This window comes from Engystomops pustulosus, unplaced genomic scaffold (assembly GCF_040894005.1).
Source record: "Engystomops pustulosus unplaced genomic scaffold, aEngPut4.maternal MAT_SCAFFOLD_94, whole genome shotgun sequence".
In the NCBI taxonomy this organism is placed as follows: Eukaryota; Metazoa; Chordata; class Amphibia; order Anura; family Leptodactylidae; genus Engystomops; species Engystomops pustulosus.
The window spans coordinates 162,975-183,330 of NW_027284980.1; the positions used below are offsets into that span (position 1 = coordinate 162,975).

Below are 20,356 nucleotides of genomic sequence, written 5' to 3' on the forward strand. Positions count from 1 at the left end.
ATTACATCCATGTCACCCTGTACCCTACATTACATCCATGTCACCCTGCACCCCACATTACATCCATGTCACCCTGCACCCCCACATTACATCCATGTCACACTGCACCCCCACATTACATCCATGTCACCCTGCACCCCCACATTACATCCATGTCACCCTGCACCCCCACATTACACCCATGTCACCCTGCACCCCACATTACATCCATGTCACCCTGTACCCCACATTACATCCATGTCACCCTGCACCTCACATTACATCCATGTCACCCTGTACCCTACATTACATCCATGTCACCCTGCACCCCACATTACATCCATGTCACCCTGCACCCCCACATTACATCCATGTCACCCTGCACCCCCACATTACATCCATGTCACCCTGCACCTCACATTACATCCATGTCACCCTGTACCCTACATTACATCCATGTCACCCTGCACCCCACATTACATACATGTCACCCTGCACCCCCACATTACATCCATGTCACCCTGCACCCCCACATTACATCCATGTCACCCTGCACCCCCACATTACATCCATGTCACCCTGCACCCCCACATTACATCCATGTCACTCTGCACCCCCCATTACATCCATGTCACCCTGCACCTCACATTACATCCATGTCACCCTGCACCTCACATTACATCCATGTCACCCTGCACCCCACATTACATCCATGTCACCCTGCACCTCACATTACATCCATGTCACCCTGCACCCCCACATTACATCCATGTCACCCTGCACCCCACATTACATCCATCTCACCCTGCACCCCACATTACATCCATGTCACCCTGCACCCCCACATTACATCCATGTCACCCTGCACCCCCACATTACATCCATGTCACCCTGCACCCCCACATTACATCCATGTCACCCTGCACCCCCACATTACATCCATGTCACCCTGCACCCCACATTACATCCATGTCACCCTGCTCCCCACATTACATCCATGTCACCCTGCACCCCCACATTACATCCATGTCACCCTGCACCCCCACATTACATCCATGTCACCCTGCACCCCACATTACATCCATGTCACCCTGCACCCCCACATTACATCCATGTCACCCTGCACCCCACATTACATCCATGTCACCCTGCACCCCCACATTACATCCATGTCACCCTGCACCCCACATTACATCCATGTCACCCTGCACCCCACATTACATCCATGTCACCCTGCACCCCCACATTACATCCATGTCACCCTGCACCCCCACATTACATCCATGTCACCCTGCTCCCCACATTACATCCATGTCACCCTGCTCCCCACATTACATCCATGTCACCCTGCACCTCACATTACACCCATGTCACCCTGCACCCCACATTACATCCATGTCACCCTGTACCCTACATTACATCCATGTCACCCTGCACCCCACATTACACCCATGTCACCCTGCACCCCACATTACATCCATGTCACCCTGCACCCCCACATTACACCCATGTCACCCTGCACCTCACATTACATCCATGTCACACTGCACCCCCACATTACATCCATGTCACCCTGCACCCCACATTACATCCATGTCACCCTGCACCCCCACATTACATCCATGTCACCCTGCACCCCACATTACATCCATGTCACCCTGCACCCCCACATTACATCCATATCACCCTGCACCCCCACATTACATCCATGTCACTCTGCACCTCACATTACATCCATGTCACACTGCACCCCACATTACATCCATGTCACCCTGCACCTCACATTACATCCATGTCACCCTGCACCCCACATTACATCCATGTCACCCTGCACCCCCACATTACATCCATGTCACCCTGCACCCCACATTACATCCATGTCACCCTGCACCCCACATTACATCCATGTCACCCTGCACCCCCACATTACATCCATGTCACCCTGCACCCCCACATTACATCCATGTCACCCTGCTCCCCACATTACATCCATGTCACCCTGCACCTCACATTACATCCATGTCACCCTGCACCCCACATTACATCCATGTCACCCTGCACCCCCACATTACATCCCCCACATTACATCTCCACCAACCTGTCCTGTGCGCTGGTGTTCCGGCTGCACGTCGCTTCGCTCTGCTTCCCCTCCTAGCGGATCGTGTGTGTGTGTGTTTGTGCCGGCATCAGCGGCATCAACGTGCCGGCATCGGAGGCATCAGTGTGCCGGCACCAGGGGCATCAGTGTGCCGGCACCGGCGTCATCAGCGGCACCGGCGTCATCAGCGGCATCAGCGGGGGTCCCCCGTACTAGGTGCCGGCATTAGCGGCATCAACGTGCCGGCATCAGAGGCATCAGTGTGCTGGCACCAGTGGCATCAGTGTACCGGCACCGGCGTCAGCGGCACCGGCGTCATCAGCGGCATCAGCGGGGGTCCCCCGTACTAGGTGCCAGCTGTTTACCGCGGATCTGGGTGCTGGGGACTAAAGGTTGCTGTGGACATGGACGTCGGGCTGCGGACGGTGGGCTTTACTGTGTTACTGTCCTAACTGTTTCTGCTGGCTGCTACTGCTCATGCCATGGGATCAACTGAAGTGTTGTTGCTGATTGTCCCCTCTGCTTGAATGATGGACCTGCTGCCAATCATCCCTTATGTTTGAATGATGGACCTGGTGCCTATTGTCTCTGTAGCCTGATTAATGGACCTATTGCCAATTGTCCCCGCTGACCTACAGACCCGCTGTTTATTAACAAACCCGCTGCTTATTGCTCCTGCTGTTTGACCAACAGACCTGCTGCTTATTGCTCCTGCTGTTTGACCAACATACCCGCTGCCTATTGCTCCTGCTGTTTGACCAACATACCCGCTGCCTACTGCTCCTGCTGTTTGACTAACAAACCCGCTGCTTATTGCTCCTGCTGTCTGACCAACAGACCTGCTGCTTATTGCTCCTGCTGTTTGACCAACAGACCCGCTGCCTACTGCTCCTGCTGTTTGACCAACAGACTTGCTGCCGATCGCTCCTGCTGTTTGACCAACAGACCAACAGACTCTGTATTGGTACGGGACTCTATACTGATGCAGAACTCTATATTGATGCAGGACTCTATATTGATGCAGGACTCTATATTGATGCAGGACTCTATATTGATGCAGGACTCCATATTGATGCAGGACTCTATATTGATGCAGGACTCCATATTGATGCAGGACTCTATATTGATGCAGGACTCTATATTGATGCAGGACTCTACATTGAACCTGGATGTACAGGAAGGGCAATCTGGAGATGCATGGTGCCTTGATGGACAGCGCGTAGCCTTAGATTCTGGATATGTCAGCAAAGGTAAAAGCCCTTGGAGAGTCCAGAACCTGGGGGGCAATGGTGGTCGCCCAAATGTCTTGGCTACTTGGGGGGTAAGGGATGATCCTGGTTTCCGGGATGTAACCTCCCCCTGTATGGGGCCTGTCGGCTATCAATATGAGGCCCCTCGGTTCTTAAATGGGAATACTCCGGACAGAAAATGTTCGGGTAGCTGCCATAGGAATAAAACCGAGACGGACTATACTATGGCCAGTGATGGGATCCCGAAGGGGTCAGACGGGGTACCGCTAGCTCCTAAATGGGTATATGGTAAAAACTCCGATTATGGGTCTCTGCCTTGTCTGGCCAGGTCCGAGGATTACGGTTTGGTCCATGAACTTAGTTGTGAAGACACTCTGAAGTGGCCAAGGTACGGCCGACCTGCATCTGTATTGTCATCTTGTGAAGATGTCAGGGGGACTAATTGTACTAACACCAGTAATCTTGAGCAGTATAAGGTTGGGTATAACAGTAATGTCTGTAATCGTGCTGATGGGATAGAACATGTAGTGCGCAGTATAAACAAGGTGGATAATGGGAACTTAAGAATTGTGTGGTCAAGATACATGTTAATTGGTATCAAGAAAGGAATTTCAAAGGGTTGTCTCAGAAGACCATGGGTACCTAAAGAAGTGATGAGACGGTATAGGGGATGTAAGGGTGGAAGGAAGTGTAAAATATCAAAGAGAGGGATGAAACCATTTATTCCCTCCATATTGACAGGGAACGTCCGGTCCATTGTGAACAAAATTGATGAGCTGCAAAGCCTGGTTATGTATAAAAAGTCCATCTCTAACTGCTGCTTGCTGTGTTTCTCAGAGACGTGGCTGCACGAAAACATCAGTGATGCATCGGTGTCCCTACCAGGGTTTAGTCTCTTTAGGTTGGACAGGTCTGGGCTAAGTGGTAAAGGTCGGGGTGGGGGTGTAATGGTATATACCAACGATTCTTGGTGTCCGAAGGGACAGGTAACGATTCGTGGTCAGCATTGTTGTAAGGACATTGAGATTTTGGCAGTGGCAATCCGACCTATATATCTACCAAGGGAATTTACAGTAGTTGTGGTGATTGTCACATATATCCCCCCTTCTGCAAATAGAGAAACTGCGAGTGACACTTTGCAAGTTGTGGTTGGAGATATGCAAACTAGGTACCCGGATGGTCTGATAATCGTCACGGGTGATTTTAATCACGTGGACGGGAATAAACTATTCCCAAAGTTTTGGCAATATGTCATCAATCCAACCAGAGGAGAGAATGTGTTAGATTTGTTGTTGGTCAATGTTAAAGATGCTTATCGTCCAGTTACTCTGCCCCCGTTAGGAAGATCTGACCATAACCTAACCCTGTTATACCCCAAGTACTACTCAGTGAGACACCGTAAACCAATCAGTTCCTTCCAGATCAATGTTTGGTCTGAGGAAGTGGAGTGTGAATTACAGTCATGCTTTTCAACAACGGATTGGGACCTGTTCTTTAGTGAGTCTGGAGGGGACATTAACATGTGTGTGGACACGGTGACTGATTATATTAATTTTTGTGTGGGTTCTATAGTGCCGGTCAAGACTATTAGGAAATACCCTAATTCTAAACCATGGGTTACTAAAGAGCTTCAAGTTCTGCTGAAGCAGAAACATAAAGCATTCCAGGTAAAGGATGGGGACCTGTATAGGGAATTACTGAAGGAGGTTAAAGTTATGATCCGTGAATGTAAAAACAGATATAAGGAGAAACTGGAAGGCAAATTGGCTGCCAACCAGGTCAGTGAGGTCTGGAAGGGTATGAAACTAATAACAGGGATGCAAGCAAAGACGGGTGGTTTTTCAGGGGATAGAGATAATGCAAATGCCTTGAACTCCTTCTTTAATCGGTTTAGTACAGGGGAAGGGAACCCATGTACTGCTTGGGATGGGGACACTAACGAGGAGGATGCTATATTGGGAAGTATAGCCAATAATGATGTTGGTCTTTCAATTTTGGAAGAGGATGTAATATGTGAACTAAAGAAATTAAAGGTTAGGAAGTCGACAGGTCCGGACTGTGTAAGCGCGAAGATCCTTCGAATGTGCTCTGGGGAACTTGGCCCTGTTTTCTGTGAACTGTTTAATCGTAGTATTTCAGCTGCTGTGGTTCCTACGTTATGGAAGACGTCGTGTATTATTCCGGTCCAAAAGGTCAGGGCTCCGAGAGAACCAAATGATTACCGCCCGATAGCGTTAACACCGATAATCATGAAGGTTTTTGAGCGTTTTGTTTTGAGACATCTTGCTGAAGTAGTTGAACCGTATCTTGACCCTCTACAATTTGCATACCAACCACGTCTGGGTGTGGAGGATGCGATTCTGTACCTGCTCCACAGGGTATACATGCATCTGGACGAGCCGGGGTCTGAGATCAGGATAATGTTCTTCGACTTTGGGAGTGCTTTTAACAGGATTATCCCGAAACGTTTATGTCAGAAATTGGGTAAAATGGGGGTTGGTCCTGGCCTAATTCAGTGGATCTTTAATTATCTGATATTAAGACCGCAGAAGGTGAAAATTGGAAACAGTGTCGGATGTGGTTGTGAGTAACATTGGAGCCCCACAGGGGACTGTTCTTGCCCCGTTTTTATTTACCATCTACACCGCAGATTTTCAAAAAAATAGAAGTGAGTGTTTCCTGCAGAAGTATTCGGATGACACTGCGATAATAGGGTGCATAAAAGGGGGAGATCTGTCTGAATACTGGTCGACCATTGATGTGTTCTCGGAGTGGTGCGACACAAATGGTTTGGAATTGAATCTATCTAAGACCAAGGAAATGGTAATCAGTTTCCGGAAAGAACGTGATACTGATGGTGAGCCTACAAAGATTAGGGGTGTCGCAGTGGAACGCATCACCAACTATAAGTATCTGGGCGTCTATCTGGATGATAAGTTATTGTGGCATATAAATTCAGAGAAATTGTATAAAAAGGCGTCTGGGAGACTGTACTTTTTAAGATCGCTCAGGTCTTTTGATGTGGACCGTAGGATGTTGCTGTCCTTTTACCAGTCTGTAATTGGAAGTGTTTTATTCTATGCGGTGGTATGTTGGGGAAATAATGCTCGCACGACTGACCTGAACAAATTTAAGAAATTGGTCAGGAAGGTGAGCTCAATTGTTGGTACTAAGACAGAGGATTGGGAGTCAGTCTTGTGTGCACGTATGCTCTCCAAATTTAAGTCCATTGTATGTAATGAGAAGAACCCATTACATAACACACTGATGGGTCAACGTAGCACATTTAGTGATCGGTTTTTGCACATGAAATGTAGAACGAATCGTTTTAAAAACTCTTTTATACCGAGAGCAATTGCATTAGTTAACATGGGCAAGTAGTTAATATGTAACCACGGTGTTATTCTTCTTTTTATACTTTTTTATTGATTCTTTTTAAATAATTGTTATATTTATATGTAAAGTATTTTGTATTTTACTCTGTCTGTATATGTATATCTGTGATTATGAATGGAGGTGTTGCTGCTGTCGTTGTGACAAAGTCAATTTCCCCTATGGGGACAATAAAGCATTCTATTCTATTCTATTCTATTCTATTCTATCCATGTCACTCTGCACCCCCACATTACATCCATATCACCCTGCACCCCCACATTACATCCATGTCACCCTATACCCCACATTACATCCATGTCACCCTGCACCCCCACATTACATCCATGTCACTCTGCACCCACACATTACATCCATGTCACCCTGCACCCCCACATTACATCCATGTCACCCTGCACCCCCACATTACATCCATGTGACCCTGCACCCCCACATTACATCCATGTCACCCTGCACCCCACATTACTTCCATGTCACTCTGCACCCCCACATTACATCCATGTCACCCTGCACCCCCACATTACACCCATGTCACCCTGCACCCCACATTACATCCATGTCACCCTGCACCCCACATAACATCCATGTCACCCTGCACCCCCACATTACATCCATGTCACCCTGCACCCCACATTACATCCATGTCACCCTGCACCCCCACATTACATCCATGTCACTCTGCACCCACACATTATATCCATGTCACCCTGCACCCCCACATTACATCCATGTCACCCTGCACCCCCACATTACACCCATGTCACCCTGCACCCCCACATTACATCCATGTCACTCTGCACCCCCACATTACATCCATGTCACCCTGCACCTCACATTACATCCATGTCACCCTGCACCCCCACATTACATCCATGTCACCCTGCACCCCCACATTACATCCATGTCACCCTGCACCCCACATTACATCCATGTCACCCTGCACCCCCACATTACATCCATGTCACCCTGCACCCCCACATTACATCCATGTCACCCTGCACCCCCACATTACATCCATGTCACCCTGCACCCCACATTACATCCATGTCACCCTGCACCCCCACATTACATCCATGTCACCCTGCACCCCACATTACATCCATGTCACCCTGCACCCCCACATTACATCCATGTCACCCTGCACCCCACATTACATCCATGTGACCCTGCACCCCCACATTACATCCATGTCACCCTGCACCCCACATTACATCCATGTCACCCTGCACCCCACATTACATCCATATCACCCTGCACCCCCACATTACATCCATGTCACCCTGCACCTCCACATTACACCCATGTCACCCTGCACCCCACATTACATCCATGTCACCCTGCACCCCACATTACATCCATGTCACCCTGCACCCCCACATTACATCCATGTCACCCTGCACCCCACATTACATCCATGTCACCCTGCACCTCACATTACATCCATGTCACCCTGCACCCCCACATAACATCCATGTCACCCTGCACCTCACATTACATCCATGTCACACTGCACCCCACATTACATCCATGTCACCCTATACCCCACATTACATCCATGTCACACTGCACCCCACATTACATCCATGTCACCCTGCACCCCACATTACATCCATGTCACCCTATACCCCACATTACATCCATGTCACCCTGCACCCCCACATTACATCCATGTCACCCTGCACCCCCACATTACATCCATGTCACCCTGCACCCCCACATTACATCCATGTCACCCTGCACCCCCACATTACATCCATGTCACCCTGCACCCCCACATTACATCCATGTCACCCTGCACCCCACATTACAGCCATGTCACCCTGTACCCCACATTACACCCATGTCACCCTGCACCTCACATTACATCCATGTCACCCTATACCCCACATTGCACCCATGTCACCCTGCACCCCACATTACATCCATGTCACCCTGCACCCCACATTACATCCATGTCACCCTGCACCCCCACATTACATCCATGTCACCCTGCACCCCCACATTACATGCATGTCACCCTGCACCCCCACATTACATCCATGTCACCCTGCACCCCCACATTACATCCATGTCACCCTGCACCCCACATTACATCCATGTCACCCTGCACCCCACATAACATCCATGTCACCCTGCACCCCACATTACATCCATGTCACCCTGCACCCCACATTACATCCATGTCACCCTGCACCCCCACATTACATCCATGTCACCCTGCACCCCACATTACATCCATGTCACCCTGCACCCCACATTACACCCATGTCACCCTGCACCCCCACATTACATCCATGTCACCCTGCACCCCCACATTACACCCATGTCACCCTGCACCCCACATTACATCCATGTCACCCTGCACCCCACATTACATCCATGTCACCCTGCTCCCCACATTACATCCAGGTCACCCTGCACCCCACATTACATCCATGTCACACTGCACCCCACATTACATCCATGTCACCCTGCACCCCACATTACATCCATGTCACCCTGCACCCCACATTACATCCATGTCACCCTGCACCCCCACATTACATCCATGTCACCCTGCACCTCACATTACATCCATGTCACCCTGCACCCCCACATTACATCCATGTCACCCTGCACCCCCACATTACATCCATGTCACCCTGCACCCCACATTACATCCATGTCACCCTGCACCCCACATTACATCCATGTCACACTGCACCCCACATTACATCCATGTCACCCTGCACCCCACATTACATCCATGTCACCCTGCACCCCACATTACATCCATGTCACCCTGCACCCCACATTACATCCATGTCACACTGCACCCCACATTACATCCATGTCACCCTGCACCCCACATTACATCCATGTCACCCTGCACCCCACATTACATCCATGTCACCCTGCACCTCACATTACATCCATGTCACCCTGCACCCCCACATTACATCCATGTCACCCTGCACCCCCACATTACACCCATGTCACCCTATACCCCACATTACATCCATGTCACCCTGTACCCCACATTACATCCATGTCACACTGCACCCCACATTACATCCATGTCACCCTATACCCCACATTACATCCATGTCACCCTGTACCCCACATTACATCCATGTCACACTGCACCCCCACATTACATCCATGTCACCCTGCACCCCACATTACATCCATGTCACCCTGCACCCCCACATTACATCCATGTCACCCTGCATCCCCACATTACATCCATGTCACCCTGCACCCCCACATTACATCCATGTCACCCTGCACCCACACATTACATCCATGTCACCCTGCACCCCACATTACATCCATGTCACCCTGCACCCCACATTACATCCATGTCACCCTGCACCCCCACATTACACCCATGTCACCCTGCACCCCACATTACATCCATGTCACCCTGCATCCCCACATTACATCCATGTCACCCTGCACCCCCACATTACATCCATGTCACCCTGCACCCACACATTACATCCATGTCACCCTGCACCCCACATTACATCCATGTCACCCTGCACCCCACATTACATCCATGTCACCCTGCACCCCCACATTACACCCATGTCACCCTGCACCCCACATTACATCCATGTCACCCTGCACCCCCACATTACATCCATGTCACCCTGCACCCCACATTACATCCATGTCACCCTGCACCCCACATTACATCCATGTCACCCTGCACCCCACATTACACCCATGTCACCCTGCACCCCCACATTACATCCATGTCACCCTGCACCCCCACATTACACCCATGTCACCCTGCACCCCACATTACATCCATGTCACCCTGCACCCCCACATTACACCCATGTCACCCTGCACCCCACATTACACCCATGTCACCCTGCACCCCCACATTACACCCATGTCACCCTGCACCCCACATTACATCCATGTCACCCTGCACCCCCACATTACAGCCATGTCACCCTGCACCCCACATTACACCCATGTCACCCTGCACCCCCACATTACACCCATGTCACCCTGCACCCCACATTACATCCATGTCACCCTGCACCCCCACATTACATCCATGTCACCCTGCACCTCACATTACATCCATGTCACACTGCACCCCACATTACATCCATGTCACCCTATACCCCACATTACATCCATGTCACACTGCACCCCACATTACATCCATGTCACCCTGCACCCCACATTACATCCATGTCACCCTATACCCCACATTACATCCATGTCACCCTGCACCCCCACATTACATCCATGTCACCCTGCACCCCCACATTACATCCATGTCACCCTGCACCCCCACATTACATCCATGTCACCCTGCACCCCCACATTACATCCATGTCACCCTGCACCCCCACATTACATCCATGTCACCCTGCACCCCACATTACAGCCATGTCACCCTGTACCCCACATTACACCCATGTCACCCTGCACCTCACATTACATCCATGTCACCCTATACCCCACATTGCACCCATGTCACCCTGCACCCCACATTACATCCATGTCACCCTGCACCCCACATTACATCCATGTCACCCTGCACCCCCACATTACATCCATGTCACCCTGCACCCCCACATTACATGCATGTCACCCTGCACCCCCACATTACATCCATGTCACCCTGCACCCCCACATTACATCCATGTCACCCTGCACCCCACATTACATCCATGTCACCCTGCACCCCACATTACATACATGTCACCCTGCACCCCACATAACATCCATGTCACCCTGCACCCCACATTACATCCATGTCACCCTGCACCTCCACATTACACCCATGTCACCCTGCACCCCACATTACATCCATGTCACCCTGCACCCCACATTACATCCATGTCACCCTGCACCCCCACATTACATCCATGTCACCCTGCACCCCCACATTACACCCATGTCACCCTATACCCCACATTACATCCATGTCACCCTGTACCCCACATTACATCCATGTCACACTGCACCCCACATTACATCCATGTCACCCTATACCCCACATTACATCCATGTCACCCTGTACCCCACATTACATCCATGTCACACTGCACCCCCACATTACATCCATGTCACCCTGCACCCCACATTACATCCATGTCACCCTGCACCCCCACATTACATCCATGTCACCCTGCACCCCACATTACATCCATGTCACCCTGCACCCCACATTACATCCATGTCACCCTGCACCCCACCTTACATCCATGTCACCCTGCACCCCCACATTACATCCATGTCACCCTGCACCCCCACATTACATCCATGTCACCCTGCACCCCCACATTACATCCATGTCACCCTGCACCCCCACATTACACCCATGTCACCCTGCACCTCACATTACATCCATGTCACCCTGCACCCCCACATTACATCCATGTCACCCTGCACCCCACATTACATCCATGTCACCCTGCACCCCCACATTACATCCATGTCACCCTATACCCCACATTACATCCATGTCACCCTGCACCCCCACATTACATCCATGTCACCCCGCACCCCACATTATACCCATGTCACCCTGCACCTCACATTACATCCATGTCACCCTGCACCTCACATTACATCCATGTCACCCTGCACCCCACCTTACATCCATGTCACCCTATACCCCACATTGCACCCATGTCACCCTATACCCCACATTACATCCATGTCACCCTGCACCCCACATTACATCCATGTCACCCTGAACCCCCACATTACATTCATGTCACCCTGCACCCCATATTACACCCATGTCACCCTGCACCCCCACATTACATCCATGTCACCCTGCACCCCCCACATTACACCCATGTCACCCTGCACCCCCACATTACATCCATGTCACCCTGCACCCCCACATTACATCCATGTCACCCTGCACCCCATATTACACCCATGTCACCCTGCACCCCACATTACATACATGTCACCCTGCACCCCCCACATTACACCCATGTCACCCTGCACCCCCACATTACATCCATGTCACCCTGCACCTCACATTACATCCATGTCACCCTGCACCCTCACATTACATCCATGTCACCCTGCACCCCACATTACATCCATGTCACCCTGCACCCCACATTACATCCATGTCACCCTGCTCCCCACATTACATCCATGTCACCCTGCACCCCCACATTACATCCATGTCACCCTGCACCTCACATTACATCCATGTCACCCTGCACCCCCACATTACATCCATGTCACCCTGCACCCTCACATTACATCCATGTCACCCTGCACCCCACATTACATCCATGTCACCCTGCACCCCACATTACATCCATGTCACCCTGCACCTCCACATTACATCCATGTCACCCTGCACCCCCACATTACATCCATGTCACCCTGTACCCTACATTACATCCATGTCACCCTGCACCCCACATTACATCCATGTCACCCTGCACCCCACATTACATCCATGTCACCCTGCACCCCCACATTACATCCATGTTACCCTGCACCCCCACATTACATCCATGTCACCCTGCACCCCACATTACATCCATGTCACCCTGCACCCCACATTACACCCATGTCACCCTGCACCTCACATTACACCCATGTCACCCTGCACCCCCACATTACATCGATGTCACTCTGCACCCCACATTACATCCATGTCACCCTGCACCCCACATTACATCCCCCACATTACATCGATGTCACTCTGCACCCCACATTATATCCATGTCACCCTGCACCCCCACATTACATCCATGTCACCCTGCACCCCCACATTACATCCATGTCACCCTGCACCCACACATTACATCCATGTCACCCTGCACCCCCCATTACATCCATGTCACTCTGCACCCCACATTACATCCATGTCACCCTGCACCCCACATTACATCCATGTCACCCTGCACCTCCACATTACATCCATGTCACCCTGCACCCCACATTACATCCATGTCACCCTGCACCCCACATTACATCCATGTCACCCTGTACCCCACATTACACCCATGTCACCCTGCACCCCACATTACATCCATGTCACCCTGCACCCCCACATTACATCCATATCACACTGCACCCCCACATTACATCCATGTCACCCTGCACCCCCACATTACATCCATGTCACCCTGCACCCCCACATTACATCCATGTCACCCTGCACCCCACATTACATCCATGTCACCCTGCACCCCCACATTACATCCATGTCACCCTGCACCCCCACATTACATCCATGTCACCCTGTACCCCACATTACATCCATGTCACCCTGTACCCCACATTACACCCATGTCACCCTGCACTCCCAATCTTCTCCTTTCCCTGCTCCCCACCTTCTCCTCTCCCTGCCCCCCACCTTCTCCTCTCCCTGCTCCCCACCTTCTCCTCTCCCTGCTTCCCACCTTCTCCTCTCCCTGCACCCCACCTTCTCCTCTCCCTGCTCCCCACCTCCTCCTCTCCCTGCTCCCCACCTCCTCCTCTCCCTGCACCCCACCTTCTCCTCTCCCTGACTCCCCACCTTCTCCTCTCCCTGCACCCCACCTTCTCCTCTCCCTGCACCCCACCTCCTCCTCTGCCTGCACTCCACCTCCTCCTCTCCCTGCTCCCCACCTTCTCCTCTCCCTGACTTCCCACCTCCTCCTCTCCCTGTACCCCACCTTCTCCTCTCGCTGTACCCCACCTTCTCCTCTCGCTGTACCCCACCTTCTCCTCTCCCTGCACCCCACCTCCTCCTCTCCCTGCACCCCACCTCCTCCTCTCCCTGCTCCTCTCCATGCTGCCCACCTTCTCCTCTCCTCTCCATGCTGCCCACCTTCTCCTCTCCCTGCTCCCCAACTTCTCCTCTCCCTGCTCCCCAACTTCTCCTCTCCCTGCTCCCCACCTTCTCCTCCTCTCTATGCTCCCCACCTCCTCCTCTCTATGCTCCCCACCTTCTTCTCCTCTCCCTGCCTCCCACCTTCTCCTCTCCCTGCTCCCCACCTCCTCCTCTCCCTGCACCCCACCTCCTCCTGTCCGTGCTCCCCACCTCCTCCTCTCCATGCACTCCACCTTCTCCTCTCCCTGCTCCCCACCTTCTCCTCTCCCTGCTCCCCACCTCCTCCTCTCCCTGCTCCCCACCTTCTCCTCTCCATGCACTCCACCTCCTCCTCTCCCTGCTCTCCACCTCCTCCTCCTCTCCCTGCTCTCCACCTCCTCCTCCTCTCCCTGCACCCCACCTCCTCCTCTCCCTGCTCCCCACCTTCTCCTCTCCCTGCACCCCACCTCCTCCTCTCCCTGCTCCCCACCTTCTCCTCCTCTCTATGCTCCCCACCTTTCCTCCGCTCCCTGCTCCCCACCTCCTCCTCCTCTCCCTGCTCCCCACCTCCTCCTCCTCTCCCTGCTCCCCACCTTCTCCTCTCCCTGCACCCCACCTCCTCCTCTCCCTGCACCCCATCTTCTCTACTCCCTGCTCCCCACCTCCTCCTCTCCCTGCACCCCACCTTCTCCTCCTCTCCCTGCACCCCACCTCCTCCTCTCCCTGCACCCCATCTTCTCTACTCCCTGCTCCCCACCTCCTCCTCTCCCTGCACCCCACCTCCTCCTCCTCTCCCTGCTCCCCACCTCCTCCTCCTCTCCCTGCTCCCCACCTTCTCCTCTCCCTGCACCCCACCTCCTCCTCTCCCTGCACCCCATCTTCTCTACTCCCTGCTCCCCACCTCCTCCTCTCCCTGCACCCCACCTTCTCCTCCTCTCCTTGCTCCCTCCTCCTCCTCTCCCTGCTCCCCATCTTCTCCTCTCCCTGCTCCCCACCTCCTTCTCTCCCTGCTCCCCACCTCCTTCTCTCCCTGCACCCCACCTTCTCCTCCTCTCCCTGCTCCCCACCTCCTCCTCTCCTTGCTCCCTCCTCCTCCTCTCCCTGCTCCCCATCTTCTCCTCTCCCTGCTCCCCACCTCCTTCTCTCCCTGCTCCCCATCTTCTCCTCTCCCTGCACCCGACCTTCTCCTCTCCCTGCACCCCACCTCCTCCTCCTCTCCCTGCTCCCCACCTCCTCCTCCTCTGCCTGCTCCCCACCTCCTCCTCTCCCTCCATTGCTCCTCTATTGCTCAGGGCTGCAGCTTCTACCAGGGATCTCCATGGTTTCTGTGTAACTCTAGAGTTGCTCCTCCCACACAAGTCACATGACGATGACGTCATCAAAGGTCCTTTACACCACGAGGAAATATCATGTACAGTAACTTCTTAGAGCAGACACTTTCCTGTGTATATATAATGTGCAGGAGATCAGCACAATCCAGTCCCTGCCCTATCTATAGACCACAACCAGTGCAGACCAGGGAGACCTCACAACCTCCAGCCTGAGAGCAGAGCTGGGGCTTCACTGCTGTCTCCAGGACCTGGCAATAAAGGAAGCATTTCATTGGTTGGCTGGTCTGTTTGACTGACAGATATTTCTCACAGAATAAGAATTCTGTCTCACAGAATAGTATTTTGTAGTACAGAAGTAGAATTCTGTCTCACAGAATAGTATTTTGTAGTACAGAAGTAGAATTCTGTCGCACATAATGCCATTTTGTAGTACAAAAGTAGAATTCTGTGGCAGAAAATGGTATTTTGTAGTACAGAAGTAGAATTTTGTCGCACAGAATAGTATTATGTAGTACAGAAGTAGAATTCCATCGCACAGAATAGTATTATATAGTACAGAAGTAGAATTCTGTCGCACATAATGCCATTTTGTAGTACAAAAGTAGAATTCTGTCTCACAGAATAGTATTTTGTAGTACAGAAGTAGAATTCTGTCGCACAGAATAGTATTATGTAGTATAGAAGTAGAATTCTGTCGCACATAATGCCATTTTGTAGTACAGAAGTAGAATTCTGTGGCAGAGAATAGTATTTTGTAGTACAGAAGTAGAATTCTGTCGCACATAATGCCATTTTGTAGTACAGAAGTAGAATTCTGTCGCACAGAATAGTATTTTGTAGTACAGAAGTAGAATTCTGTCGCACATAATGCCATTTTGTAGTACAGAAGTAGAATTCTGTCACACAGAATAGTATTTTGTAGTACAGAAGTAGAATTCTGTCGCACAGAATAGTATTTTGTAGTACAGAAGTAGAATACTGTCGCACAGAATAGTATTTTGTAGTACAGAAGTAGAATTCTGTCATACAGAATGGCATTTTGTAGTACAGAAGTAGAATTCTGTCGCACAGAATGGCATTTTGTAGTACAGAAGTAGAATTCTGTCGCACAGAATGGCATTTTGTGGTACGGAAGTAGAATTCTGTCGCACAGAATGGCATTTTGTGGTACGGAAGTAGAATTCTGTCGCACAGAATGGCATTTTGTGGTACGGAAGTAGAATTCTGTCGCACAGAATGGCATTTTGTCGTACGGAAGTAGAATTCTGTCGCACAGAATGGCATTTTGTAGTACGGAAGTAGAATTCTGTCGCACAGAATGGCATTTTGTAGTACGGAAGTAGAATTCTGTCGCACAGAATGGCATTTTGTAGTACGGAAGTAGAATTCTGTCGCACAGAATAGCATTTTGTAGTACGGAAGTAGAATTCTGTCGCACAGAATGGCATTTTGTAGTACGGAAGTAGAATTCTGTCGCACAGAATGGTATTTTGTAGTACAGAAGTAGAATTCTGTTACACAAAATTATATTTTGTATCACAGAAATAGTTTTTGTTGTACACAATAAGAGTTTTGTCTCACAGAATGGCATTTTGTAGTACAGAAATGTAATTTTGAAAAGACTCTTATACAAAAGTCATTTTGTTAAAAAAAATTATTCTGTGCCACAAAATAAAAAATCTGTGTCACAGGACAAGTTTCGTGTCTACAAAATTTAATTCTGTGTCACAAAAAATTATTCTGTAAACAAAAAATCATTTTTTGTTCACATAATCTAATATGTATGCACAAAATAAATTTGGTGTTCACTAAAAGTAGATGTGTAGTTTTGTGCAAGTGTAATGTATTTTGTCTTCAAGCAGAATATTTTGTGAACACAAAATTATTCTGTGCTTACAAAATGGATTCTGTGTCACAAAATGCACTGTGAACAAACGGCGCCCCATATATAATCCCCTCAAATGTATCCTCTCCTGTATATAACCCCTCACATGGCTTGTATCCTCTCCTGTATATAATCCCCTCAAATGTATCCTCTCCTGTATATAACCCTAAAGTGGCTTGTATCCTCTGCTGTGTATAACCCCTCACATGGCTTGTATCCTCTCCTCTGTATAACCCCTCACATGGCTTGTATCCTCTCCTGTATATAACCCCTCACATGGCTTGTATCCTCTCCTGTATATAACCCCTCACATGGCTTGTATCCTCTGCTGTGTATAACCCCTCACATGGCTTGTATCCTCTCCTCTGTATAACCCCTCACATGGCTTGTATCCTCTCCTGTATATAACCCCTCACATGGCTTGTATCCTCTCCTGTATATAACCTCTCACATGGCTTGTATCCTCTCCTGTATATAACCCCCTCACATGGCTTGTATCCTCTCCTGTATATAACCCCCTCACATGGCTTGTATCCTCTCCTTTATATAACCTCTCACATGGCTTGTATCCTCTCCTGTATATAACCCCCTCACATGGCTTGTATCCTCTCCTGTATATAACACCTCACATGGCTTGTATCCTCTCCTGTATATAACCCCTCACATGGCTTGTATCCTCTCCTATATATAACCCTCTCACATGGCTTGTATCCTCTCCTGTATATAACCCCCTCACATGGCTTGTATCCTCTCCTGTATATAACCACTCACATGGCTTGTATCCTCTCCTGTATATAACCCCTCACATGGCTTGTGTCCTCTCCTGTATATAACCCCTCACATGGCTTGTATCCTCTCCTTTATATAACCCCTCATATGGCTTGTGTCCTCTCCTGTATATAACCCCTCACATGGCTTGTGTCCTCTCCTGTATATAACCCCTCACATGGCTTGTATCCTCTAGTGTATATAACCCCCTCACATGTCCTGTATCCTCTCCTGTATATAACAACATCACATGGCTTGTATCCTCTCCTGTATATAACAACCTCACATGGCTTGTATCCTCTTCTGTATATAACCTCACACATGGCTTGTATCCTCTCCTGTATATAACCCCCTCACATGTCCTGTATCCTCTCCTGTATAAAACCCCTCACATGTCCTGTATCCTCTCGTGTATATAACCCCTCACATGGCTTGGATCCTCTCCTGTATATAACCCCTCACATGGCTTGTATCCTCTCGTGTATATAACCCCCTCACATGTCCTGTATCCTCTCCTGTATAAAACCCCTCACATGTCCTGTATCCTCTCGTGTATATAACCCCTCACATGGCTTGTATCCTCTCCTGTATATAACCCCTCACATGGCTTGTATCCTCTCCTGTATATAACCCTCAAATGGCTTGTATCCTCTCCTGTATATAACCCCTCACATGGCTTGTATCCTCTCCTGTATATAACCCCTCACATGGCTTGTATCCTCTCCTGTATATAATCCCCTCAAATGGCTTGTATCCTCTCCTGTATATAACCCCTCACATGGCTTGTATCCTCTCCTGTATATAACCCCTCACATGGCTTGTATCCTCTCCTGTATATAACCCCCTCACATGTCCTGTTTCCTCTCTGGTATATATCCTCTCACATGGCTTGTATCTTCTCGTGTATATAACCCCCTCACATGTCTTGTATCCTCTCCTGTATATAACAACCTCACATGGCTTGTATCCTCTCCTGTATATAACCCCCTCACATGTCCTGTTTCCTCTCTGGTATATATCCTCTCACATGGCTTGTATCTTCTCGTGTATATAACCCCCTCACATGGCTTGTATCCTCTCCGGTATATAACCCCTCACATGGCTTGTATTCTCTCCTGTATATAACCCCTCACATGGCTTGTATCCTCTCCGGTATATAACCCCTCACATGGCTTGTATTCTCTCCTGTATATAACCCCTCACATGGCTTGTATCCCCTCCTGTATATAACCCCTCACATGGCTTGTATCCCCTCCTGTATATACCACCTCACATGGCTTGTGTCCTCTCCTGTAGATAACCCCCTCACATGGCTTGTAACCTCTCCGGTATATAACCCCCTCACATGGCTTGTATCCTCTCCTGTATATAATCCCCTCACATGGCTTGTATCCTCTCCTATATATAACCCCTCACATGGCTTGTATCCTCTCCGGTATATAACCCCTCACAGGGCTTGTATCCTCTCCGGTATATAACCCCTTACATGGCTTGTATCCTCTCCTGTATATAACCCCTCACATGTATCCTCTCCTGTATATAACCCCTCACATGGCTTGTATCTATCTCTTGAGTAAGAAGGTGGGATGTGCAAAGAGGTTTAAATCACAACTGTTTTAGATAGTGCAGATAAATTTTATTATAAAGTACAGAAACACTAACATTTAAAAACACTTAAAAACATCACAACCAAGTGTTGTGTTGCATACAGTGCATGAGGATAACATGCTCTGAGCTAACTCCCCCTCTTTTTGCAAATCTGAGTAAATCTCTACTTGGTCTCTGAAAGTAAATGAGTATTCTGTAAACATTGACTGACTGTAAACATATATGTGTTGCGTGCTAAACAAGAATCCCGAGATCAAT

General features: G+C 49.8%; 1 protein-coding gene across 1 annotated transcript in view; it reads left to right on the forward strand.

The window, feature by feature from the left end:
* The first annotated feature begins 3,214 nt into the window (after nucleotides 1-3,214).
* Nucleotides 3,215-20,356, forward strand: part of LOC140106986 (aspartate dehydrogenase domain-containing protein-like) — an 82,921-nt gene continuing 65,779 nt past the window's right edge. Inside the window, exon 1 of the mRNA XM_072131575.1 lies at nucleotides 3,215-3,327. Within this exon, the coding sequence (XP_071987676.1) occupies nucleotides 3,222-3,327 (106 nt within the window). The 5' untranslated portion in view covers nucleotides 3,215-3,221. The remainder of the gene's footprint in view (nucleotides 3,328-20,356) is intronic.